Source organism: Lates calcarifer, linkage group LG3 (genome assembly GCF_001640805.2).
Source record: "Lates calcarifer isolate ASB-BC8 linkage group LG3, TLL_Latcal_v3, whole genome shotgun sequence".
NCBI classification, from domain to species: Eukaryota; Metazoa; Chordata; class Actinopteri; family Centropomidae; genus Lates; species Lates calcarifer.
This window is the reverse complement of record NC_066835.1, coordinates 9886226-9913915: the sequence shown is the minus strand read 5'-3', so window position 1 is coordinate 9913915 and position 27690 is coordinate 9886226. Positions and strand designations below refer to the sequence as shown.

The 27690-nt window shown below is 42.0% G+C and overlaps 1 protein-coding gene across 2 annotated transcripts in view; it reads left to right on the top strand.

Annotated features, from left to right (window-relative positions):
* ctnnal1 (catenin (cadherin-associated protein), alpha-like 1) overlaps window positions 1-27690 on the top strand; it is a 46571-nt gene that overhangs the window by 12190 nt on the left and 6691 nt on the right. Inside the window, exons 2-12 of one of the 2 annotated variants that reach the window (XM_018697574.2) lie at window positions 14611-14800; window positions 18431-18618; window positions 19432-19551; window positions 21001-21090; window positions 21364-21534; window positions 22374-22574; window positions 23573-23659; window positions 24005-24163; window positions 24822-24914; window positions 26350-26500; window positions 27561-27625. In XM_018697574.2, the coding sequence (XP_018553090.1) occupies window positions 14611-14800; window positions 18431-18618; window positions 19432-19551; window positions 21001-21090; window positions 21364-21534; window positions 22374-22574; window positions 23573-23659; window positions 24005-24163; window positions 24822-24914; window positions 26350-26500; window positions 27561-27625 (1515 nt within the window). The remainder of the gene's footprint in view (window positions 1-14610; window positions 14801-18430; window positions 18619-19431; window positions 19552-21000; window positions 21091-21363; window positions 21535-22373; window positions 22575-23572; window positions 23660-24004; window positions 24164-24821; window positions 24915-26349; window positions 26501-27560; window positions 27626-27690) is intronic. The other variant, XM_018697575.2, reaches the window with a different exon arrangement.

Sequence of the window (27690 nt, the reverse complement as noted above, 5' to 3'; positions counted from 1 at the left end):
CAGAGCTGCAAGTCTTATTCAATTAGTGAAACGAAATATGACTTCAGTATCCAGGCAAAGGCTTTCTTATGAGGCATTCTGCTTGGAAGTTATAAACTTTCCCCTGAATGTTGCCAGCAGCCGAATCAGATGGAGAGATTGGAGACCTCACATATAGATGTAATATGTGATGTCTCAGTGTTTTCTCCTGCTGTGTTTTGCTTCCTTTGTTAGTTTCCCTTGCCAAATTAAACAACTGCCATCTCCTTGTAAAAGGGAGAAGTATGAAGCATACGTCCCTATGAAATAACTGGGGCTTCTATGGAACAAAGAGCCCAGTGTAGCCTGGAGAAATTTGTAACTGCATACGGTGTATATTTCCAAATGGGTGGGATCTCATCTGCATTGCCCCGCTGCCTGGGCCAGAGATGTCTTTGATATTTTGTCTTGGATGTTTTGCAAAAACTTGCTTAGATCAAAGATGAGCTGTCAGACTGGCTGCCTTGGTTTCACTATTATAACGGTTTATATCCATGTTAAAACAGATCAAAGTAAAAAAAATTCTGCGTGGTGTCAGTATTCTCTGTTCAATCTGTCTATTTTGTATTTGTTACAAGCTGACATGACTCTAAGACCCTGATAATCTCCCCCTGACTATGGCTACTATGATTTACCTCCTGTGCGGAGCTTTTTACGGTATTACATGGTATTTTACTGAACTATTTGTTACACCCTCAATTGAGACGTTGTCAGTGGTATTCAGCTGCCAGCAGATGCCCACCATTCCAGGTGCTTCATTATTATCATCACCCACACACTGGTAGGAAGCATATAGGCTGGAACTACACTAATGAAACACTGAGGGAAATGTGTTTGATTTAATGATTTATCATTTATTTGACAGCAGAATCGACCCTGTTTGGTGTTTTGCTGTTTTGTGTGGTTCATGTGTACATCTTGAACTAAACAATCGTACATCCCTGTTTAACTCCAGATAAATCTATTCACTTTTCACACTTCATTCTACATCTGCTGCTTTGTGTAAGATACTGCAGAGATGTTACTAGATTATGTCACAGAAGAGGTAGTTTGACATTTTGGAAAATGTACCATTTTAAATATATTTATTTTCTGCCAAGCGTTAGGTAAGTATTGATACCACTCTCATCTCTCTCTGGTAAATGTGAAGGGTTGATCTAGTGAATTTTGTTATCTTTGAGCATAGCAAGGGTTACTGTTACCCCCTGTTTCCAGTCTTTTTGCTAAGCTAACTGGATGCAGTGATGCAGTTCTGCGGTTCCGTCTTCCTGTTTTTTAGAACAAGATTGTGGACGTTTGTATCACAGTTTCAGTCTCGTTTTCAGACTCATGGCTCTTCAATCATGCTCATGTGTGCTTCACCTTTGCATTCCTCTTGTGTTTAGTTCATAACTATTAGATTAGACATAATCAGATTTTTTAATTCACTATCCTCCCACCAGCAACTGTAAAGGGTTTTTATAGAGAAACAAGGTTGGTGAACCACAACAGTAGTTTGGGTCATGGTCTGGTGCTCTCCAAACAGTGGATCGATTCCCTCTGCTCCCCCTCTCATCTTAGTTAACCTTGGCTTGTGGTTAACAGAGCAAAAATTGATCCACAGCCATGTTGTGTTTGTCTACCCCCCAGCAAGGACCATTGAATCAGAGGTCAGTCTCACTCACACAGTCTCATCTCGTATCCCTAACGTCCCTCTTAACTGAAAGAGAGCAATTTCTTTAAGAGTTCTTAGATACAGTAAAGTGAGCTGGTAAAGACTCATTTTCCTTTGTTTCCTGCGTAGCTCCTCTTAGCTGTGCCCTCTGATTTTCTCCATCTCAGCTGTCCTCCCTCTTTCCTTATTTACTGTATGCCCTCTGCCATTCTCCCGTCTATCTCTCCATCACAGCTGTCTGTCTGTTTTTCTCCCAGGTTTATCATTCTCTCTTATCAGCTGCTGCTGGTTCCTCTAGGCTTCCTGCACCTCATATCAGTCTGACTGATTACACTGTAGCAATGCTCTACTTTCAAGAGAGATTATATGTTATTGTCACTGCACTAACAAACCAGGTCAGCAGGGTCATATAATGCGATTTTTATTTAAATGAATAATACTTCCAGTCAAATATGAAGTAAGGCGTTCATGCACATGAGAACCAAACATTTAAATGAAAGCACACTGTGCATTAGTAATAAAAGATGAATGTTTAGATAAAGATTGATTTGATTTGGCTTGTCAGAATTTGTCATACGGTATACTACACCTGGCTCAGGTCAGAGTGACACTGGAGAGCTCTCTGCTCAGCACACTCAGTGGGCCCACTTAAGACTTGATAGATTTCCCATTATTTTTAGACAGCCATGATGGAGCACCAGGTAGCACACAGCCTGTCCTGTTTTCCTTTCAGCTTCTACTTCCTGAGTGGAAACACTAGCCTGCTATGGCATACGAATGGTAAACCAGCCTGCTACCAAGCCCTGGAGATGAATACCTCTCTTCATGTGAAACAATCACAAAAATGTAATCTGGAAACCCTGGGCCATGTTTCCATCCCTCTGTTTGGAAATCTGTCTCGGAGAGGTTTCAAAGAGGCTGTGAACACTTGAACCATGGCAGAGCACCAAGGATCGATGCCAAGCCGTAATACCAGGCAATAAGTGGGATTATATTTGTCGTTTATTTGACAGCGAATGGTCCCTTGGAAAATATGAGCTGAGTTTATTGGTTTGTCTACTGTGTGCCAACCTTACAATCTATTCTGTTGTGTCGTCTTGGCCTCTCTGCATACACGTGGGTAAACAGAGCAGACTGATGGTTAGATTGCTGTAATATGGAGCCAACTGCCCTTCACAATCACAGCAGTTGCAAAAGAAGCATCTGAAGGCCTCAGAACAGATTTACAATATATTTATTTCTAACATTTGACTTACTGTCATTTTTCTATTATTTATATACCCCTCAAAGAAATCAACTTTTGACATTGTTCTAAAGTCTGAGCCAGAAAAAGTTAGGGCATTAGTCTCCATTGTCAGCATTAAACATATTTTGATTGATGTACTCATTGCTAAATTGGTTTAAGTGCTTTGTCCAGTGAAACAAATCTGCATTTCCCATTATTTTCAAAGGGGCTCCCTGGTGAGTCAGCTAATCTGGCCAAGCTTGGGTTCCTCACACAAAAAAATGATGATGCACGCTGCAGCAGTACTGGCCGCTGTGCCACGGTGCGACAAAAGCTGGAACCGGAGAGAAAAGAGTATAGCGTTTGACACGTTGCCGCGCCATGAGTCAAACAAGGAGCCCGGAGCAAACATTTCAGTTGACTACTCAAGGGTTAGATGCCACCTCAGCTTTAATGGGGGGAAAGTCACAATCACCTGTAGAGATTTAACTGCAAAGAGAACAGATGTGACAGTTTAGTTTACAAATTGTGCTATTCCTATGACTGCACAGTGAGAGCTGCTGAAATCTCAGTTCCTATACCAGAATAGTGATTAAAAAGTTTCTTCACTTTGTCCTTGGGGTGTCATGGCTGTGACTCTGATTAGCACCTCAACACCTCGAGTCCTCACCAAAACGTGTCCAATTTTGAAAACTGCCAAATATCTAACGCATGGCCAGATTTTCAGGAACAGTTGCTAATTTTAGACTTTGACTTGGTCTTGATTGGTTGTCTGTGCTAAATAGACTTTGAGAAAGTATACAGTACATAATGCACCAGTGGGTCAGATTCTTCAGTAGAGTAAATGCTTAGGGCACAGAGGAGACGCTGTTAGAGCATAAAGAGCTCAGAGCATGTAGGTGTCAAGGCCCAGGTGAGCCACTGCCTCGGGGTGCTCTGTATCTGATGATGACCCCGACAGTATATTCCAGTATGCGTCCCCAGGTACTCCGCAGATGGGGCAGGTGAACAGTGGAGACAACCAGAGGGAGTTTGACCCGGCAGTCACGTTGCGTTCAGGGCTCTCTATCTCTCCTCTCCTTGGTTGACCCCCTCTCTGACTTTCTCTTTGTCTCTCTCTGTCTGTGTCTCTCTCTGTCTCCCTCCCACCTACTATCCAGAGAATTACGTGAGCAAGAAGGAATGAAAAGAGGTATTGTGCTCTGTTGAATGCAAGCTGTGTGTGTGTGTGCGTGCGTGTCAGTGGCTGTATTTTCTCTACCCTGGTGCTGTGTAACTATGCAGACATCACAGCCTTGGCGTGCCACAGTGGTCAGAGGAGCAAGGAGCATGTTTTTACCAGCATCATATTTACCGTCTTTTCCATATTTCAGAATCCAACCTCAACATACACAAAGCAGGTTTCTACAACATCAGCTCCAATGAAAAAGTTGATTTCCAGAAGTCAGAGAAAGTTGTAACATTCTTACTTGTACACAAATATTTTTACTCTCTGAATAATACTCAGCGGTAGAATGTAGCCTAGTAAAACTGCACTGTACATAATTTCCACATAGTACTGGCCCTTCATAATGTTTTGGAACAGAGCCCAGTATCACAATACCGTGTCCACTAACACACTATTTAGATAGCAGTGCCCATGTGTGGCCTCTTTCTGTAGAGCACGCAAGTAGAGACATGTGACTGTTCACAGTGAGAATGAAGACTTATTTCATTATACCCCCCAACATGAGTCTGAATAGAGGAAGAATACAGATCAAAGGTTGTGTGTTCCTAACCCAAAAACTTTTTTTGAGTAAGAAAATATGAATAGCATGGACTAGTGGGGCTGGGTATTAAAATCCTCTATACTCATTTGGTACTGAAAAAATGGTAAATAAAAAACAGTTAAAATAAAAACTAATACAGTTTATGTATGACTATTTTATGTCGGGAATGTGCTTGTGTGGCTGTTTGTGTTCACACAACATTGCACTTTTAAGAAAATGGATTTCTTTTGTTGAATAAAAAGAAACACTGCGCTGCCATAACTGGCACAAGTCATCACTGTGCTGATATTGACTAGTTTTGACTGAAATTTCTTTCGGCTCTTTCTGAAAGGCCTCTACAGTGCATCTAAGAGACTCACTGTGTATTATTCAGAGTCACTAAAAGAGACGTGATACTTGTTGGTCATTGTCCCTTTTGAGTAGTTGGTTGTACGCAGCGGGACACAGCTAGTTATTATTCATCAGCGATAACCTTTCTCGCTGATGTTTGCCGTGGATTCAATCTGCCTGTCCACATATTCAAATGTCATCTCTGATTGCTGAGCCAGAGCTCGAAGGCCAAACAGTGCCCTTTTCTCGTACGACTCCAATGGGGTACAATCTGATAAAAATCCCAAACTCATTCAGCTGCTAGCACGTATGCCATTCAGGCTGTCTTTACTGTCCATCAGCCCTTCTCTCTGTTTGCCTCCGTGTGCCTGCTAGCCAGAGCGCCTGCTTACACACCCCCACTTCCCTCTGTCTACCTCCATCAGCGTCCGCCTGCTTGTCTGTCTCATCGGCTGCGTGTCTGTTGGTGCACACAAGCGAGTGGGCTAAGGTTCATGTCATGTGCTCGTAGTCTGATCTGTAACCTTTGTCACATGTCGCCCTCTTCCTCACGCACCATGTTTGTCGTGTCTGTCCGCTGTCCGGACTTTAGTCGAACAAAGTGAAAACTTGCCCAGAACATTAGATAGTCACAAAATGTAAAATGACCTGAGGCCTCAGGAAACAAAAATCTGTAATGTAATGTAATCAAATTCTTAATCTGAGGGTTTATAGGTTTACAGTTTTCATGTGGAAATTAGTTTAGTAGTAGTTTAGTAGTTTAGTATTGGTTTCAATGCTGCAATAATTATGACAAAGAAGAGAAAACCTGAAAAACTAAAAGCAGTGTTCTCATGCAACTAGAGTTAAAGTTCAATAAGCAGCCAATGAAAATCTTACAAGCACACGGAGATGCTTGCCCTTTGGGCATAAATACACCAGAATGCTAATCTGTTTGTTGGCTACACGACATGTCTGTCAGCTTGCCTGTCTGTTGGCCTCTGCAGTCTTCCCACATCCATCACCTCCTCTGTGTGCTGTGGCCTTCTCTCACTTCCCCACCTCCACCACCACCCCTCTGCTTCTCTCTTTGGAAATCAGCTGGTATTATCCCTGTCATCTTGTGGCTGTATAGGCACGGACTGATTTGACTATCTTTTCTCTGGAATTATCTGCCTTACTGGGTAAAACCATCTGTGTTCAATCATCTGCAGCGGCTGTTACTGCCAAATCACTGCACTCTCTATCTTTATCTCTGGGAAATTTGGTGCTTCAGCTAGATACTAGGTGTGTGTGTATGTGTGTGTGTGTGTGTGTGTGCACAAGAAAAAGACAGAGAGAAAGGGTGTTTCACTAGTTGGATGTAGACTTAGAATGTCTTTGCAAGCATCCCCCAAATCAGAGTGATCTAAGGTCGGTTTGTCCCAGGAAAAGGTTTCAAAGAGCCCAAAGCTGGCGCTCTCTGTGTGACCCACATAAGTTCATTACAACAACCATAGCCTCTCTACTGATAAGATATAACTTTCTCTCTCACTTTCTATTCCTCTGTCACTCTGCCTTCTCTCCCCACACATACTCACTAGTTGACCAGAGGGTAACCTCTCTAAAAAACTTTTTGTGTATCTTTACTGTGTGTGTTAAAGACTGTGTGTGTGTCTAATGTCTTGTGTATAAGTGAGAAAATAACGGCATATCACATAAATAACAGCAAACTTGCCTTTAGGATGTCTCATGTTTGATTCTCGGGGTTGTTTGCTTCCTTAAGCAGGCGACTTCTTCACTTTCTGCTTTTTTTCTGTTACTTCCCAGAATTCATAAGTGGTGCTGGCATGGTGTCAATGCCTATAAGTTTTTAGAAACTGTATAAAGATTAAAATTTACACTTATTCCTCAGGGTGGCAGCCCAAATGGATCTGTGCTGGGTGTGAATATTTCTGAAGGTATATATATATATATATATATATATATATATATATATATATATATATATGTGTGTGTGTGTGTGTGTGAGAGAGAGAGAGAGAGAGAGAGAGAGAGAGAGAAAGAGAGGGAGGGAGTGCCGAATGAAAAATAACTGCATATGCAATCTAATTCCTAAAGAATGCATGACCAGTCAAGGCTGCATATGAATGTGGTTCAGCTTATAGCAACTAAATTGAGCTGCTGCCTTGTGGTTCTAATTTAACAAGGTACACCAGAAAACGTGCATTCTGCTCCCATTAGCTGACTCATTGTGTCTGTAGGCAGCTGAAAGAGCATAAAACGAGTTCAGCTTACATTTGCTAGATGAGGGCATGACACATTGTTGTAGGATATGGCTGTAAATTGGCTGCTGGCCCAGTATGTTTTACTAATGTTTTTGTTTGGTAATGACCAACTGGTGTACAACTTTGCATCCAGAGAACTGGCCAATTTCAGTCTGGACCAATTTGTCAATTCGTTCAAGTTAGGACCCTTGAACTTTATTCATTTCACTGGGGAATGAAATGGCATATGTTCTCTGATTAATAAGTTTTTGCAGTGTAAGAGTTGGATGGTGCAGCAGCTCTACTCTTTCATATTTCTGCTGGTCTGTGCACACACTCGTACAGTATACCCTAAAGGATGCAGCTTAAACATCACAAGCTGTTACTGTACTATACCACGCTGTGCTGTACTGCAGCAGCCTGGCTCAAGGGACAAACTTGAATCACTTACCACACATAGAAGAATGCTAGAGGAGAGGTGGATAAAGGTAGGAGAGGAGATGGAAACTGCTAAAGTCACAAGGGAGGGAAGTTTGAAAGAGAGAAGGACGACGCTAAGATACACAGTGAGGAAGAAACAAGACATGGTAAAGTGTGATGTAGATGACATGTCCTATTCTTTCTTCTCTCCCTCCTTTCACCTCTCCTTATCTTTCTGTATCTCCTAACTCCCTCGTTTCTCTTTTCATCTCCTTGTATCACTTCTCCAGTCTGGCTGTCAACCAGCGCGGCATCGAACTCCCTGTCTGCTCGGGCCAATTTGGAAGGAATTTGCTCGCCCATTAAAGTGCATGTTCAGTGCTACTTTCATCCTTTTCCTCTTATGTTTTTTTTTTTCTCGCGCAGTCCCCCAGCGAACACCCCGCCACTTCTCGCCTCGCATCAATAAAGAACAAACAGAAACTCTACTTTTTCAAGGGCACCACAGTTCAGATTTCTGTGGAAGACAAAAATAATGTCTGGAAACCTCCAGGAGAAACTCACATGGATAAGACAAACATCCAGACTGTCCTTTTTTTGGGGGGGGGGCCTTTCTCCCTGCGACAATGATCCCTTTGTGCTGTAATGGGCCAAGACCTGGAAGTGTTCCTTTTCCCTGTTCCCTGTTTAACAAAGTGATCCATATGCTGTAGAGTTTGTGTAATGAGAGGGACAATCTGATGTACACACAAACAGGAGGCGAGCAAAGTTAACACAGACGGAGATTTTTCTTTTTCATGCTAACAAGGACAAACATGAAAACTCACATGCACGCACAAAATAATGCTGACAGTTTTCATCTGAACGCGACCAAGACATTAAACCTCCCTTTTTCTTTCTCTTTGCCTTCTCTTTCACACTGCCCAATTATTCCCTGCCCATACACAGAACAATTATTCAAACACATTTACACAGCAGCTCTGCAGTAAAGTAAAAATTTGTATCTCTGCACAGACACACACTTAAATAGACAAAAAAAATGAGCTGTGCTGTCACCATAGATGGATGGATAAAGCCTCTTCTTTGATTTACACCCCCAAGTTCACACATATGAAATCCTTGTCCTTGACTACTGATGGATGAATGTGACTCTAGTTCCTTTGCTTGGATTCTGTTTCTAATCTAAACTCTACATTCAGTCTTTTTGCTCCTGAGGGGGTGGGGGGTCAGTTTGAGTTGTTACTCTCGTCAGCAGGCCAAGTCAAGCTTAAAAGGAATCAGAGATATAAATTAGACAAATAAGCAGGCCAACGTAACACTTGCCAAGCAAGTAATTATAGTGATGAATGGTCACAATGTGTGTTTAATAAAAGCCCCATCAGGCCTCTAGGATGAGCTCGTTTCACACTCGCTTTTATTTCGCTGGCTTTGTGTTGATTTTTTGCAGTTATTAAATGACGGGAATGTTGCAAATTTGCCTCCGGAAAAAAGACTTGATCTGTATAGATTTTTCTTCCACAAACACAATAATTTATCCGCACATTTATACAACCGTACACTACCAGAATCAGAGAGAGAGAGAGAGAGAGAGAGAGAGGCAGAGAAAGAATGACTCTGATAATGTCAAACTTTCCCTCAGCGTTGCCATTCAGTCAAACTGAGTCAGTAGCCATGGGAGGCAGCCACAAATGTTTCCAGCTTTTGTTACCCGCTGATTTATAGTCGGTCACTGTGTCCTTGAGGTGTTAGTCTAGATTTCCTGCTAACCAATGGGTGGGCTCAGTTTGTGTATTGTGTTGCTCAGAGTAAGCTGCTGATGCGATTTTTATGGCCTTGTAATTGTCCTCCTAATTATGGACAACAAAGAGATGCGAGGTGAATGGTTGGGAATTGACTGGTTGTGTGCCAGGGGAGAAAGTAACAAGGAGGGGATGGGCAGCACGATGGGGCCTCTGCTGTGCCTCAAGTATGAGCAAAAAAGAGATACTGACACATTGTGATATTACATATAAGACTGCAAATGTAGAAGCGGGGTTCCCGCAGGGTCAGCGCGTTTGATAAATTCGTCTTCAGAACGTAAAGGAGTAACTGGGACAAATGGGCCACTTCACAAACATGTACCTCCACTGTACATTCCAACTTGGCTCCTGCATTCATCACATTAGATAGAGGTAGATTAAACCATTTTTCTCCAGAGGAAACCCTTCTGCGTCCAAGTTGATATACTATAGGGGACACAAGCAAACCAGGAGGGAGTAAGGCTTTATTTAGGTTGTGGAAGCGTTTGGTTTGTCCTGTCAATAAATAAATCTGTTGGAGGTCCGACTTTGCATCTAAAGCAAATGTGCTTATTTCACGGATTTCACATCATATGTAAATCCTCAGTGGGTTTTGGAGGTTTTGGGCCGGATGCTGCTTAGTTGGTAATGCTCATTGGCATTCAAACACTGCTGGAGTGCAACAGAGCACAGCAGCCTGGTATAGAGAGTGTGTGTGTGTGTGTGTGTGAAACAGAGAAATGAAGAATGACCAAAGATAAGACATTTTAAATAGACAGACTGTGGTGAAATACAGAGTAAATTCCTAACCTCTGGCCTGAAGGCAGCATCAATTATTGAGCAGCTGTCTATAAGGAGTAGAGCAGGGTATTGAACCTCTGTACTTTGATAGTATCAGTATTGATGACAGTATTGTATCAGCAGTCTTGTATGCTGTATGTATTCACTGATCAGATATTTCTTGATTTAATTAGTTATTTAACCATTTAGGCAGAGTTTCTGAAAAGTTGTTGTTGTGTACACCCAGCAAAGCAGGGACCTATTGGAAAAAAACATAGTGCTACTAGTACCTTTAAATGAAAAAGGTTTTGCAGACAAAGACATTTTTTGATCAAGAAACTCGGGTATTATCTTGGCAGGCCTATTTGAAAAATTTCCATCAATAGTTCCATAAAAAGTTATGAATGGTGTTATGATGTTATGTGTGTGTTATGATATGGTGTTAAAATCTTAAGGGGTTATCACAAATGTAGAATGACTGTGCACTTTTCTCTGTTTCTGCACAATAAGACTGACACAAGTTCCTTTCCTATGCACACAAACACAAAGTCCTGTCTCTAGTGATGGCACTGTATCAGTATTATGTTCTCTCCACCCTGCTCTGTTCCTGTTTGCACAGCCCAGTAAATGTACCCACCTAGTAATTCCTCATGGAGGAAATCCCAGGCAGTGGTTATTCTCTTCTCTTCTCTCTCTCTCTTTCTTTCTCTCCCCTGCTCTCTCTTTGTAATTCACAGGGACTCTTTCTCTCTGTTTGTCTTTCACAGGCAGGTCGTCTTCAACTTGTTAAACTAACTTCACCCTCATCAGCTGTCGCAGTGTAGAAGAAGCCTTTTCACACAGGAAGAGCTGTAATTAGGTTTTCTCTTGGTGTCACTTTTGACCCTCTTCTGTTTCTCTGCCTCTGCCTCTGATGCAATCTCTGTCACTTTCTCTTCCTCTCCTCTCTTGGCAAGACTTTTTTTCTTTTTTTTTTTTTTTTGGTGCTGGTGTTTGTATACCTACACACATGCACACACTTAACAGGCTAGCTTCTTCCCTCATGGTCTCACCCAACCTTGGACACTGCCAGCCTGTGAGTGTTCATGAGTGTCACCATTTGCTTGCACAAGTCCCATGGGAAAACATGAATTTAGCTTTCTCTGCAATCAGACTTGCAGGCACCCAGCAAACATAAAAAAACAAACATGTGCAATGCCTTGCATATACACTTACATTTGTACAAACACCCACACAAGAGAGGACAAATGCTTTGGTCATCAGAAACATATGCGTCATGTCTGAGAAATGTTAATCAGGTCTGTTGTATAACCTGAGCACCACCTGACAATGAACAGTCCATTTATGACGTAGGTCTGAATCATGTTTCTCAGTGCCCTAATTCCTTCTGTTCTGCTACATAATGTCCAGCCAGCCGGGATTGGTGTTTTCTAAGGAGTACCCTACTCAGTGCAGATGAGTCAGTGAAATGGAGGGAGGGAGGGAAGCTCTTAATACTGAGATAATAAAGACAGAGTGATACATTAAGTGACGAGTGACAGACCAAAAGAACTGCTTCATGAGCGCTTTCAAGGCCATGATCTCACTGCAGAACAATAGTCTGTCAGAGTATGTAGAGCAGGAAGAAACAACGTATTTCAACACATTAGGGAAAAATGGTGTCAGACAAAAACTGACAAAGGGGGTATGGAGAGGAGAAGAGAGAGAGCAACAGGGGTGTAGTAAATTTAGTTAAACCATGTGTTTGTGCCATTGAAGCAACTTCTCATCAGTGCAACCAGTGCCATTCACAAGTCTGAATCTGACATATATATTCTCACAACTACCGTCTTTCATTATGCCTCTGAGTGCTGATGTAGAATCAAACATCCCCCTTCATTCACTACTTTATTTTTTCTTTTTCAATATTTTCTTTTGCCTGTGTCTATCTCAACCTTTTCTTCATATCTGGTTCTTCCTTAAGTGTCTTTTCTCACGCTTTATATAAAAGAAGTAGATACTTGACAAAGTAACATAATTCATGTTATTTTATAGAAAGGAAAAGTACGACCTGCATGTTAATAATAATGACTAAAGTGATTTTCTTTTGTGAATGACCTTCATCATTCCCAGGATTTCAGAAGGGCTGCAACTAACAAGTATTAAAATATATTATTATATTAAATAATTATAAAATGCACTCACAGTTTCGTAGAGATCATGGTAATTCTTCATTTTGCTTGTTTCCTCTATGGAACAGTTCAAAATTGAAAGATTTTCAATTTACTAAAATAAAGCAGCAAACACTTTTCATCTCAGAAGCTACATTTTTCTGTGTTGTGCAGAATTCATTCTGTCACAGTTAAGTTGAAATTTCTCAGCAATTTGAAGATGGAGAATCTGACCTAATATTACATTTTCTCTGTACCCATCCTTGGCATAACCTTTTACACTTGTAAGTTTCTTACCTTTTGTTGAATTACCTAGTGCATTGTGCAGTGTGAAACACCTTTAGCAGTGTTAAACAGGTTGTCAGAGATACTTGACAAGACTGTCAGTGAGGATGATGTGTAATGTATAGTTTTAATGTGGGTCATGTCTCACAGGGCAGCACTTGAGGAGGTTTGCTGACTCAGCCTAATTTAGGCTTTAGCTTTGTGGTGTACACAGTGAAGAGGTAATGGTTGGAGGTTTATGGTCCAACTTTTGAGCCTGCATTTGAAAAACATGAACTGTGTTTAGCAAAAATTTAAAAAGTCAGCCTTTGGTAGCCATGTGTAGGAGCTAAGATAACAAAAAAATGTCAGCGTCTTGTCAGGGCATGCTTTTTTCTGTAGAAGTGTGTTTTGTTTCCTGGGAAGTGCTGATCTGTAACAATCCCTGTTCAATTTTTATCGCCTCTGGTGGTTAAATTATATCTTTAAATATATTCTAATGTGTCTGGATGCTGCTTGCTCAAACAGCCATCTGAGCTCAGCAGAACCAGTGTTCAGTAACCCACAAAGACTTAACTGTAAAAGATTCCCCACTTGGACCACCTGCAGCTATGGACCAATTAAAATCACCACCCACCACTCCCTGACCCAAATGGTTTGGCACACACAGACAAACATATGCAACTTTGCGCAGCTACCTTTGTAGGACATCGCATTAACTTCCATTCATTGTGGACAGCCAAACCCTGTGCCTAACCATAACCAATTCATGCTTAGCCCTAACATTAACCTGACCTCAATTCACACCTTGCCCCTTAACCTTAACCAGGACCTCAGAAATGGTATTTTACCTCATTAGCACTAGACTTTGGTCCTTATAAGGACTTCTGGTCCCAACAATCTCGGTGTTAATACCTGGAAAAGGTCCCAGAGAGGTAACAAAAACACACTCTCTCACAAATCGACAATGATAACAGCTGGAGAGAGTGGAAGCAATCAATAAATAATTGATGATAATTGGCTCTACCCATGCATAATTGATCCCCTCAATTATCACTAAGAAGCCCCACCTGAGTGTGTGTTTCTGTGTACCCAGCAGTGGACTGTCTTGTATATGTCACAGAAGACACGCATGCCTTTCCCCAATCTGCTGTGTCTGTTGCTGTTCTCCTTTCACATTTTATGAAATATTGTGCAAGAGATGTTGGGGTGGGCCTTTGTGCTGTAGACATGCTATCACTCTCTCTGACACGCACAGTAGGTTATCCACATGCTGTATCCCAAAATGTTATCTCCACTTGTAGCGTACTGGCAGGAAACTCCTCTCTCCAGATAAGCAAATGGAGTGCGTGCTCCAGACTCAGTACGCTTCCCTTATCGAAGATGTTCTTTGGATACAATCACAGCTTACTTTCACTATTATGTTAGTTATGATTCTAGTTTTGCAACCATGCAACATTTGTATTCATTTATCTTTCCCCCAGGCTTAGATCAGTGGAAGTCAATGGAAGTATCTAGACATAACTATGCCAGGTACAACAGAGAATACCAGATGCTTGATTGTCATTCTTCTTTGTTTTTCTTCCTAAATTTTAGTATTTTATTGGTGCTGAAATTATTCATCAGGTTATTTTAATGATTAATTGTTTAATTTATAAAACAAAAATGTCAAACATTGTCTGGTTCCAGCCTCATAAATGTGAGGAACTGCTGCTTTTTTCTGTTTAAAATCATAAGCTGAATATTGTTGGGTGTTGAATTGTTGGGTGGACAAAACACACAAACCAAAGACTTTTTTAAACAGTAAATAAAAAAAATAATAATATGAGACTAATCTAAAAGAAAATAATTGTTAGATACAGTCCAACATAAAGCATAAGCATAGGGTCTGTGTTTGGGAACCTATTAGTAAACCTTGCTACTAAAAGTTTTGAATTTTGACTTTAAAGATAATAATGCCCTGCTTTTCCCTTTTCTTCCTCCACACATTCCTGCAGATCACTACTCTGATCAACCATAAAGACAAGCCAAAGAAGTCTGAGCGCACCCTGGCAGCCATACACAGGGTGGGTCAGGCAGTGAGCGTGGCAGTGGGACGTTTTGTTGCTGTCGGTGAAGCCATCGCCGCAGAGAATCAAGAGCTGAAGGATGAGATGGGTCAAGCCTGCTTCGAGGCACGCAGAGCAGGTAGGCTACTTTGGTTCAGACTCATTATGTACTTGACATTTCACTGAATTGCTGCACTTAAACTTCAACATTATGTCAAGTGTTTCTCTTCTGGACGAGACACAGGGTGTCTTTTATTTCGTAGTTTATAGGTTTATGCTGTAAAACTATGTGAGGGTTCTTCATCATGGATACTGTATTTTGCTGTCATGAGCACGTCCATGGCTTTGTGATGTTTGGAAATTGCCACAGTGGGATATAGCTGGTCAGCCATTAAGGCTTAAGTTATTGTCTTCTCGTCAGTGCTTATTTGCTTAGACAAAGTGTGACAGTTTCATAAAGCATTAGGCATCACCTTCAGGCTTCACAGTGTTATCAAATTTTAGCAAATTTCGATTAGTCTGGGCGGCTTGGCTGTCAAACAGTATTACACCAGAGGACCTCCAGAGTGCTCTAAAGATGTTGTTGTTATTAGGTTGGAAGTAAAGGCTGAAAAAAACATTTCTTCACCCAAGGGTGCTGTGTGGAATGAGGGAATGAATGTGTCTGTAGTGTGCTGGAAAGCACTGCATAATAGATTGTGATAGAAAGGCTCTTGGAGACTTTATGCATCAGGCTGCCAGCAAAATTGAAGGAGTTGTAGTTTTCTCAATATTCACTGCCTCATAGATTGCTTCTGTGTTATGTAGAGAAGTGCGACTCAACCTAAGGTCAGGACTCATCATTTTCTACAGGGTTTGAATTCTCTGGCTGGCCAGGCCTTTCAGCGTGGAGCTTAAACTAAAACATCCAAGTTAGGGGGTAGACTGGCAATCTGTCCAGGGCATAGTCTGGCTCTCGCCTGATGCAGACTGCAAGAGGCTCCATCAGCCTGTGAACCTGAACACAGGTATAAACGGAGAGTTTCAGGGGGCGGCGGAAACAGTGACAGCCAGTGTGAAGAAACAAGAAAGTGCAGATCACTCTTATGGGACTGTCAGCTTTTATTGAACCCGAGAAACAAGAGGTGATGTTTTTGTCAGAAATTTGTTTTTCTCAGTGTCTCTACGCTTTCTTGTAATATTGTCTAAAAATACACACTCAAGAAGACTCACATCGGCCCTGTATCCTCCTGTCACTCTAAACTTTCTTACCACTCTTTGTTTAGACAGTTGCCACCACTTGCTTGAGGAAAACACTTTATATCTGGCAATTTAAGTTCTTATCGGGCAAAACAAGGACCTCATTTAGCCTTCTACAGAGCAGACCGGAAACAATATCACACCGGATAAGAATTTAGACACAACACTGTGATAATAGGTTTATGTGGGGGGGACCAGTTTGTGTAGCAAAGCATTTAATCCTCACACAGCGACTGATTTGTAAAGACAGCTAAAACTCAGACAAAGAGAGTGCTGGTGGGAGGAGGAGAATAGACTGATGAGAAAATGTGCACGCGAATGCATGCATGCTCATAGGTAAGACCAACTGAAGTGTATGTGCGTACTTGCGCGTGCGTGTGTGTGTGTGTGTGCGTGCGTGTATGTCTGGATGTGTGCGTTACCCACTGTGACTAATTTATTCCAGTTCTCACTTTCCTCTTAGGGAGGTGTTTTCACAGTTTTCCCTCGCACTTCTCCTGACAGACACTGTACAACTGTTCCCTGATTTTTAAAAAAATTGTTTTTTTTGTCTGATCATATTTTGTCTGTTCATATTTAAAAAATGATGGAGACATCTTCAGGGATAAAAAAGAAAGTCTTTTTAGACTCTTTAAGTCTCTGGGAGAGAGAAGGGCTAGTTAGTGAAGGATTGACATTTTCTCTAATACCTAGCCGCAGGGAGAGTTTAATCAGGCAGGCTTCAGCCTTGTGTGCTATAATGAATGAAATAAAGGCAGGCTGAAAGCACTAGTTTAATTAGATGCTACCCATCATCAGAGCAGGTGGAGAGATCCAATGAGGCAGGTCAGTGAAGGCAATCTGTGTTGGATCTCTGTCTCTGTCTCTTTCACTCAGTCTCTCAGTGTCATTCTCACATTTGTGTGCTTTCTGTCTGACTCTCTCTTTCTTCCTCATGAAAGACTCACAGTGCCTGAGACTAGGATCTAGTTAGGATCAAGATAAATTCAAAGCAGATACAGTATTTTAGTGTTTTAGGTACTGGTTTACACATGGATTACAGGTACAGGGAAATAGCTTAGAAAAAATAAGGAGTAAGACTGCAGTGTTTTACCAATACAACAAGGATTGGCCTTTCAAGTTTTCACTTATGAATAGAAATCTTAAATGGATCAGAAAGAAAAAAGTCATTCATTAGAACTGATGCATGATTTTTACAGTGAACAGAAGATATGAAGGGCCTAAATACATATAGACAATAACTAAAGGACCAGTGGGATTTCTGTTTAACATTTAAGGTCAAGAGAATCCATACTCCACACAATTTATATTCTGGCACTGAAGACGGGTATTTGAGAGGGGTGAGCTGGCTCAGGCCTCTACTTTCCACCCTGCTAGTGTCATGGGGGTTGAGCAGCATTCTTTGTGAGCCAGGCCTCGATGCTTTAACTGGTTAGCAGAGCTGGCACTGAAAGGCAGCCTGTCGGATGCAATCAGTTCGTCTGTGCTGCTTCTTTTAAAGGACCAGCCAAACCAAATAGACAGCCAAGCTGCATGACCCGATAGAGACCTATCTCCCCCTTCCCCCTCCTCAGAGCTCTTCGTTGAGATTTCTCTCCCCCTCCCTTTTCGCTCTTAACTCTGGACATTTTCCTCTTGATAGAGACCATTCTGGTGATGGACTTTCAGCCTAAAAAAGACCTTGCATTCTTCCCCTTTTGGGGATAGTATGAGGTTAGAAAGGTTAGAAAGATAGAAAAAGGGAAAGTTGGACTAGTTTTGCATTTGCATTTTCAGTGCATGTATGAGTTTGCCCTCTGTGTTTGAGGGCCTAAGTTGTCTCCTCGAGAAAAGGCTCACACCATACAGAAAGCATGCCAGCAGTGTTTGGGTCAGGTTGACATAACTGCCATACCACTGTGCTGAATATAGGGCAGTTATGTTTCATTCTGTCCAGGACAATGTGTTCTCCCAGAGGTGAAGAGCGGCAGATTGGAAGAACATTATGCCATAGTGTTTTCTGAGGTCTGAACTAACTTAAAGGGCATTTAGAAAATTCAGTTAACCATCCATCCTTTCATTTTCTGCTTCTCATCTGGGTCCACATCTCAGGGGCAGCAGGCAAAACAAAGTAGCCTGGAGGTCTTTCTGCCCAGCCACATCCCTGCAGCTCTTCCTGGGGGATCCCAAGGCACTCCCAGGACAGAATGGATATGTAAACCCTCTAGTTTGTTCCGGGTCTGCATACCCAACTGGGAGAAGACTCTTTCTGAATTGTCTGCCAGTTAGCCAGAAAGTCTTCAAGCCCGAGCAAAAGTCATTTTCCACAGCCCCCGCTTCAAACTAAACTATTGGTTCTGCAGAAGCTGCAGACCCTCTCACCTCCTGATACCTGTTTGTTGATTCAGGAGCCTGAAAAACAAGATACTTGTGCCAAGCGATCTCATCTAGCTGATTCAGATTGTTCTTTTCTCTGTGTAAAATGAGTCCACAAAAAAAAAAAACAACCAACTGCCGCATCAACACTGTGCCATTCTCTCCCTTCTTTAAGGTGATGCAATAGCCCAGCTGACAGATGTGGGATCAGCTTTGCCATCCCAGTCAGACGGACGTGTCACAGTGTTCAGTGATAGGACAGGGATGGTGAAAGCTGCACGCTTGCTCCTCTCTTCAGTCACGAAAGTCCTGGTCTTAGCTGATCGCATCGTCATCAAACAGATAATCACATCACGGAACAAGGTGAGACATGTTAATGTAAAATGGCGCAGCCCTTATGGATACACATAAACTCTCTTGCTTAGTCTCTCATGCACACACACATGCACACAGTAGACCATTTTAGTACACTCACACCTTAGCAAACTCCATTCTGAGTCCTTTATTTCCAAATAGATAAGCACTGGCTCTCTGGAGGACTACTCTGGAGGCAACTGAAGGAAAGCAGCGCATTTAGCAGCCATATAAAAACAGAGCCAGAGATTGTCTTCCTCCCATCGTACCTGGCTATGCTCTTAGCCAGACAGTGTGATATGGATGTAGCTGTAGACTGAGCCAAGAATGGAAACAGGGGGCCTAATCATGACTGGTTAGCCTCGTTTAGACAGGCAGTCGACAGTCCCCTGTTCTCCATTACTGGCAAACACAATTACATCTCATCCTCCTCTTTGTCTGGCGTGGATAAAAGCTGCTGCGTTAGCACTGCCAGCTAGCCTGCCCCCAGCAGCTAAATTAGCAGCTACATGGACTACTATTAACTAAAATGCTGGTTAGGAACTACTTAATTTGCTGGTTTTATTTTAGGATATTACTGGTATGATTGCATCACACTGAGCCAATAATACCACAAAGGGAGCGCTGGAATTAACACAGAAATAGAACATAAAAATCTGAAACATATATTGATATATTTGTTCAATAAATTATATAAACATGTCTTCTCCTGCTGATATTCTGCTTTATCAGAAATAGGTCGTTACAGTGTGGATGGACCAGAGGAACACAAACCATATGTTTCTGTTCACTGTGCCACTCTGATCTTCTCTCTCCTCTCAGGTCCTGGTAACCCTCGACCATCTGGAAAGAGTCAGCACCTTCCAGGAATTTGTACAGATTTTCAGCCAGTTTGGCAATGAGATGGTGGAGTTTGCTCACCTCACAGGAGACAGACAGAACGTGAGTAGCATGCAAAGGAACCACATCTCTCCTTTTATGATTCAAGAATGTCAGAATGATCAGCTCACTTTTAAATACAGTATCTTTCAGTAAGTGAAATGTGTGTGTGGTCGAACTTGGCCAAAAAAAAAAGAGCTGCATATGGATATGGTGTAATTTGTCTCTTTGTTTCTGCAACTCTGAGCACAGAGTTTGTTTATTCATGTAGATGTAATCTTCTAACAAGCTGCAATTTTACAAATATGGTATTTTGAATGTGCAAGCAGGTAATGCAATTAGACAGTGAAACCTGCAGAACTTACACTATGTGTCTGCAGACAGAATCAGTGCAAATCAATAATTCAAGCTTCAAATATTTACAAAAAAGTCAAACAATGAAGTAACAAGGTTTCCTAAAGCTCCTTTTGTTTCTGCATAGTTTCCTTATCTCTCTCCATATCTATTCATTTTTCCAATCCGCGTCTCAATCCGTTAAAGAAATGCACAGGTCAGTAATGACTCATGTTCCTCAAAGGCCGCTTACATCACGATTCAGTGTTGATACAAACTGACCTATGCTCTCAACGATCCATTCTCTCTGCAGTGTATTTGTAGCAAATTTGCAAAACAAAACTTTTGCTCGAACCTTCAGAAGAACAGTGCAACTTAGGGGCTCTAACTTTGTACTGTCAAAGTACTGCTAATCCCACTTTGATGCATACATTCAGCCTCTGCAGCTAAAGCGCTTTGCCTGCAGAAGCTGATGTAAAGTGCAACGGCTGCGATATCAAGACAGGGAGGGAGGATCGACCATCCCTCTTTTCTGGATTTCACCAGGGCCAGTGTTTTGACACACACGTCACGTCTCTCTCCAACGCGCCTCGTTGCAGCTAATGCTCTCTCTGCTCATTTCCCACCCTGTTTTCTCTATCTGTTTTTGTTGTATTCACCTCCCACTCGTGTGCTCCCATGCGCACACATGCACAAGCACAAGCACTTTAGAAAATCTACTATCTTCATCTATTGAAGTCAGGCGAGCACAGTCAGGCAAAAATAATGACAGATAATCATATCGTCTTTGTAATCTATGGCGAAGTGCCGGGAGAGGAGTTGATTCAGCTGCCTTTTCCAAATCCTGTATCTACCTAATTCCAGCTATCTATTTCTGTTTGGAATACAGGGAGATGGATGCAGCAAGTCATACACACTGTATCTGGTAGCATCTCTTTCTATTAGATGACAATTAACCTAGGAAGTTGTGTGTCGTGTGTGTGTGTGTGTGTGTGTGTCTGTACACTTGGAGAGGAATTTGTGCCACATTTGTGTGTCCCCTCACACCAACATGAAAGAGATTTGTGGAATATTTTTGATGCTTCATGTCCCTCGGACACCCGGGGAGCTCTAAGAAGTTGTAACTGGAGTAAAGCCACCCATTACCATCTGGTGTATGTGTGTGTGTTTGTGCTGTAGGACTTGAAGGATGAGAAGAAGAAAGCGCGGATGGCAGCAGCCAGAGCAGTGCTGGAGAAGTGCACCATGATGCTCCTCACAGCCTCCAAGGTAAACTGCTGGTGCGCCAACACCAGATCTCTGGGCAGGGCTTATGGATGGTTTATGAAAGATTAAAGATTTATGGCCTTCTCAAGTTTATTTAATTTAAAGGTCTCTCACAAGCTGCTATCAATATTAATATGCAAGCCTAAGTCACACAAACATAAAAAAAATGAGGGGAGTGAATCACTGTGGTTGAAAAACATAGAAAAAAATGATAGCAGTTGAATAGGGTAGATGAGGCCACAAGCTTTGACATTTCACATTGAATTCTTTCCAAAGACTTGCCTGAGGCACCCAGATTGCGAGTCTGCGCGAATCAACAAAGACGCCGTGTTCCACCGAATGCGCTGTGCCCTGGAGCAGGTCATCGAGATAGTCACCGAGGCACGGAGCTGTGGGGAGAACAAGATCCTTCCTGCCAGCATCTACAACGGCATCAAGGACTTCAAGGTACGATCAGAAATTAGACTCGGGGAAGAAGTCAATGTATATCGTCACGGTAAAGGCTCGAGATTAGCGACGCTCGTCTGAAAAAAGGAATGGTCCTCTTGTGCTGAACAAGTTTTTTTTTTAAGCTGTTTAAAAACCACTGTAGCACAGTTTATTCAGAAAATGACATTTTTGAATTCTCTGTTTGCTGCAGCAGTTTCAGATGTGACTCAGACAATCGACATGAAAGACCAGACCTATTTATTTTATAATTCGGTTAATATGGTTGTGTGAATCACAGTTAAACCTACATCTCTCTGACTAATTTTCTCTCTCCTCCTTGTGCACTGGCAAATGACAGAAATGAACGTTTGTGGGAAAAATAAAAATAAACATTTAGAAGGGGTCTTCTAAGACAAAGAAAGTATTTTAATGAAAGGACTTAGAGATGCTTATTGGTCTTAATAAATGGCTTTGTTGTACTTAATGGCAGAGTTTAACTAAAAGCTTATGTAAACCTCATCTCAGGAGATGTAATTAGAGACCATTACTCCTTGTACAAAACATACATTTGTTGAAGAAAAAGAAAAGATAAAATAGGCAAAATGCATCAGCTTTTATGCTGTTTTGCTGAATTTATTGTGCCCCTTTGATGGCCTGAGGTGAGTCTAAGGCTACACCTATTACCCACACTAAATGAGGTCAAGTGCTTAATGATAATAAGATAGTAAATTATGTTTATTTCCCCTCAGCACACTTATTAGTAAACCTCTTGCTTGAGTCTTTATCATTTCTCCTCTCTCCTTCCCCTCACATCCACCATTTCCCAACCCTCCTCCTACTCCTCCCCGCTCGAGCAGTCCAGCGTGGAGTGCCTGCGGGAGAACCTGCACTCCTTGTCACCCCAGAACGTGGACAGCCAGCTGGAGGCGCTGGTGGAGCGGACGGAGGACTTCACTGACTCGGCCTACACCAGCCACGAGCAGCGGCAGGCCATCCTGAGCCTGTGCCAGCTGGCGCGCCAAGACACCCAGCAGCTGATGCACGCCTGGGTCGAGGCGGTATGTTGGCACAGGCGGGAAACACTTGCACAGATGCACGCACACACACCTACAGGAATATTCATTAAAAACATATGCTAGTACCTCACCTGTAAGATGCCTCGTGAAAGCAAAGTTTGATAATAAGCAAGAAAGAGCTATCCGAGCAAAGTAGATGAGATGTGGGTTAGGTTGGGCACACAGACGCAGCATACTACACAGGCAGACCCACACAAATTAAGACTCCCTCCCTGGCTCAATCAGCCATTCACTTTGCCTACTCACTTTCTTTTCACACATCCCTGCTGGAACAACAGAGCATAATAACCCACCTGAACAACAGTTGTTACTAAGGCTTGTTTGGCCGAGAGAGAAACATCACGTGTCCACGTCTTGTAGCCATTCAGCCAAGTCTCCTTGACCTTCAGAATGGATGGACTTACGAAACACAAGTCATTATGTTGTAGTTTCTCATTGTCAACTTTTTTTCCCCAGTGTGGTCAAACTACAAAGAGACTGCTGCCACATAATTGTACAGTAGCACCTCATCTAGCCTTTGCAATTGAAGGTTGTAGGGAGAATAGAAAAGTTGAACCCTGCAGTGTTATGAAATTCCAGAGGGAGCTTCTGAATGTGCAAGTAATCATGGGTGTTCTTCTATTTCAATTTGCACTCTTGATTCTTATTGTGGCTAGTTTAGCAGAATATACATTTGTTTTTTTTATTCCAACTAGTCTGAAATTTGGAAGGATTGTTGTGTAATATTGAAATGATTTGTTTAAATCATTTTATTTTGATTACTCAAACTTTCATGTTGGAATGCCTGACTCATAACATGGTCACAAACGTAATTGGAAAGTCAAAAACCACGCTATTAAGACTAAATTTTCCTCTTTTTTCAGGTGTAGTCTTTCAGATAACAGTGTTGGTTTGTGTGTGTGTGTGTAACTGTAAAACCGTACTGTGTCTCATGCTCTGTTGCATGCTCTCTCTGCCTTCTTTGTCTTCCCCCGGAGCAGCAGTCTGTCCACGCCAAAGAGGCCACAGAGGACATGGAGGTGGCCATCCTCAAGACATGCCAGAGCGTCAGTGACCTCAGACGTGAGGTGAGCAGCAGTCTGTCTCCATTCTGCCCGTCTGCCCTCTCAGTCTGAATAGATGTACTCAGTTACAGGAACAGACAGACCTGACTTGGATGTCTCTCACTTGCTGTTCTGCTTCTGTAGCTGGTTTCCCACTTTTCTTTTCCACATCACTCCTCAGCTCACTTGCTGCTGCTGCTGCTGTCTCTCTGTCAACTCAGCTGTGTCACCTCTTCTTTTTTCCTCTGCCTCCTCAAAATCTGTCTTCTTTCTTTCTCTTGTACTTTTCTCCCCCCCCCCAATAACTCCCTCCTGTTATCATTCAACAGTTTCATCTTTGAATTCTTCTCTCTCCCCTCCCTCCTGCAGCTCCATAAGGTGGCAGTCGGTCGTGCCTCAGACTTGCTTAAAGTTCATGGAGAGCAGTTGCCTCTGCGGGCTCTCAAAGCTGCTGGCGCCGAGGGAAACCTGGAGGCAGTGGCGGAGTACTCACGCACACTCACAGAGCAGAAGGAGCAGCTGGTGGAGGTAGGTGGGGACAGGGGCAAACCGAGCAGGGAGACTGGGAGAGGGTTGACAGTGGTGTCACATAGTAGAGGAGTTCAAAAAAATTAAAATTATTTTCAAAAACAACAGTAGATATCAGTAATGAAGTTTAGATTTTTCCATATATTTTTCCAGGGTTCAGTCTATCTGGCTATCTAGCTGGCTTCAGAGGAAAAACCTTGTTCATCATGAGTTGCAAAGTTGCTAAAAGCACATTGAAATTCCTGTGCTATTTGCATTATGCCACAAGCACTTGTTTATGCTAGAAAACACATACTGCTGGAGATGAATGAAAATGCAGCGCACACTCCAGATCCTCAACCAAAGGAAAGCCAGTATGTGGTTTTGTTATGCAAATATTAAGCAGAGAAGAGCCATGCAGGCTTTGTCATGTCTTTGCTATTGGTCCAAACAAACAAATGGTACAGTACGGTTTAATCAGGGACACTGTATGAGGCTTAAGATTTTCTCAGGATTATATTACCTTTTTCTAAAGATGCAGCCTAAATATTCACTCATCATCCATGCACACTAAAAAAATCTCCATTGAAGCTTTTATAGTCAAAGTAGTCATACTAGTAGTATTTAACTAATCTCAGAAGCACCTCCAGTCAACTAACTTTGCCTCTTGTCACCTCAGACCTGTCGGCTGTTGTGCCACGTGTCGGGGACAGAGCCTTTGGAGATTACCTGTATACACGCTGAGGAGACCTTCCATGTCATTGGTCCACAGGTAATTAATTAATCGTCCAAACATTTTCTGTATAGATTGTCGTTTTTGTTTCTTAATATTATGGCCCATTGACAGGGGAAAGGGGAGAAATGCATACAGGTGAACCTTAATTAAAACAGAGATACACTATAGTCAATTCAATAGTTTTGTATGCCAGAAAAGTCAAACTGGTTTCACAAACATCTGGGAGTGAAATCAAACCTGAGGAATATTCTACACAGATGCAAGTGTGGATTACCTCACGTCTCCACTGTCTACCTCCTACACCTGCCATCCATTCAAGATAGCTGAGGACATGCTGTCCACCTAGTCCCCCTATCCCAGATCTAATTATGTTTGCTCTTGGAAATCATCCATGCCAGTAATTATCCAGCAATGTAGAATGTTCCTGTCCTGCGGCGCTAATGTCAGGCCCCGCATGACTCTGCAGTAATGACTCCGCTCCTAAGTTCAAAGGTCAACCAATCAATAACTCTGCAGTGCAGGGAGGCAGTGGTGATATCCCTCTGGCTGCCCAAAGTAATAGAGGGTGGCCCAGAGGGTAATTGGCTATTAAATACCACACTATAGGAGATGGGCGTGGGATATGTGTGTGTGTGTCTGTGATTACATACATGTTTGTTAAAGTGTGTGTCCGTTTAGTAAAGTTATATTTGTCAAATTCATCTAAAATCTTATTTCCATTCAGTCTGGAGACCAGACTTGATGACAGATATTATAAGTTCTGTAACAAATCAGAACATCTGCAATTCAACTTTTTTTCAAACGCACTCCAACAGGTGGTATTCCATCATAATTTACAGCATGGTAATGTTATTGTTTGTATAACATATAAGTTGCTTAATAATGTCCCTTGCATCTGGGTCATTTTAGTTCCTATCTGCCTTTGTTTTATGGGGGACAGCTGTAATAGTAATGGGTGTAATGAGAGCAGCAGTGGAGTAGAGGCTCTGATATGAGCCCCAAGAGAGTAAAGTTGGGTATTTCATGGTCTTGCTGTGTTTTTGTTGATTAAAGATTATTCCAAAAGAACTGTAGCTCACTTATTACCCAGAGACCAGAGAGAATGGAGAATGCTCCTCATAAAGAAAACAGGGTTACAATGCTTTTAACATTGTTAATAGATATATTAATTAATTAGGTTTAGTTACTGTCTAGTATTAGTGCCTGTATTAAAGGACCTGATTATCAGTTTGAAAAGAATAGCAGCTTCTAGTCTTTTTTTAAATTTTAGATGGCTTACATTTACATCACTAGTTGCTTCTAATAGAATTGAAAATCACCACAGTCAGTGTCCTAGTTTCCCAGTTCTGGGCAAGAATTACAGCACATTTTGTTCCTCTCTCTTTTTCTGCAGATTTTCAGATTTTTTCTCTGGTAATAGACAAACATGATTGAATGATTCCCTTTCTCCTGTCTTCCCACTCCTGCTCAGATCATCTCAGCAGCTCAGACGCTGGCCCTCCATCCGTCCAGTAAGATTGCTAAAGAGAACCTGGAGGTATTCTGCGAGGCCTGGGAGTCGCAGCTCTGCGACATGGCCCTGCTCCTGAGAGAGATCAATGACGTCTTTGAGGGCAGGCGAGGTGTGTGTGTGTGTGGTTTTTTTTTTTCCTTGTGTTAACGATGTTTGTGTGCACTTGGGTGGGTTTGGCGTGGCAGGACAGACAGCACACACACAAGTCTATTTTGGAGAGAGTGAAAAGCAGAAGCGAAAATGTGCTGTCTGTGTCATTTTACCCTGATAGAATCAAATTCTCTAATAACACCTCAGTGAATCATTTTGCACCTGAAAACTTCAACAGCCTTAATGAAAGTTAAAGTCGAGGGAAAGCAAGCAGCATGAACATATCTTTTGAAAAATTAATCATCACAGACCGTGGGAAGGATTTTGTGAAAAGAACAACGTCAATGCCATTAAACACCCATGCATTCATTCCTCCTCTGTACTGAAGCTTTATTCACTATTGTGCCAGTTACCTGAAGTGTCCAAGTCATGGACAGCCCCTCTTACAAACTCAGCTGTTTGTATCTCGCTGACAGAGAGTCAGACAGAAAGTACAAGCCTATGTGACTCTACATATTTAAATCTACTGCTCATCCATATATGCACAGATGTTTGTATCAGGGAGTGCTGGGTGTTCTTTCAAGTCTGAGAGGTCTCAAAGACAGGCAGAAGCTGGTTTGGCATGATTTCAAGACGTGGCTGCCCTCACGAATGTGACTCTCACATAAAGTGCAGTAAATATTTTGAAGTGCAGCTCAGTAGGGTGAAAGGATCACATCCATCACACTATTGTATTATCATGAAGCAAAAACGCTCTGTTAAAATGTTATATGGGCACTGTGGAGAGATTCGCTTTTAATATTTTCTCCTAATCTTCCCCATAAACATGACAGAGGAGTTTATCGTCCTTGTAGTTGAGTGAAATGAACCGTGTCGTTCGCGTTTATGATGAAAGATAAAAATGTGTCAAAGGTGGACTGTGATAAAAGCAAAACAATTCCATTACCATAATTACTGAATAACCAATAATTGCTCATCCTAATTGTCTGGAAAAGTCTGGATATCGCAGCCATCACTAAAATGTGAGATGTAATTATCTAACATTTGTTTTGTTTTTTAACTTGTGATCTTATGTTCAGATAATCACAAGAGCTCTCTATCCCTAGGAGACAAAAGACCTTATTTGTCACTTCCCAGACCCGGGGTGAGTATCACACCACTCGTCCTCATTAATATTGCAATGATACAATGGTTTGTAATTGTCTGATT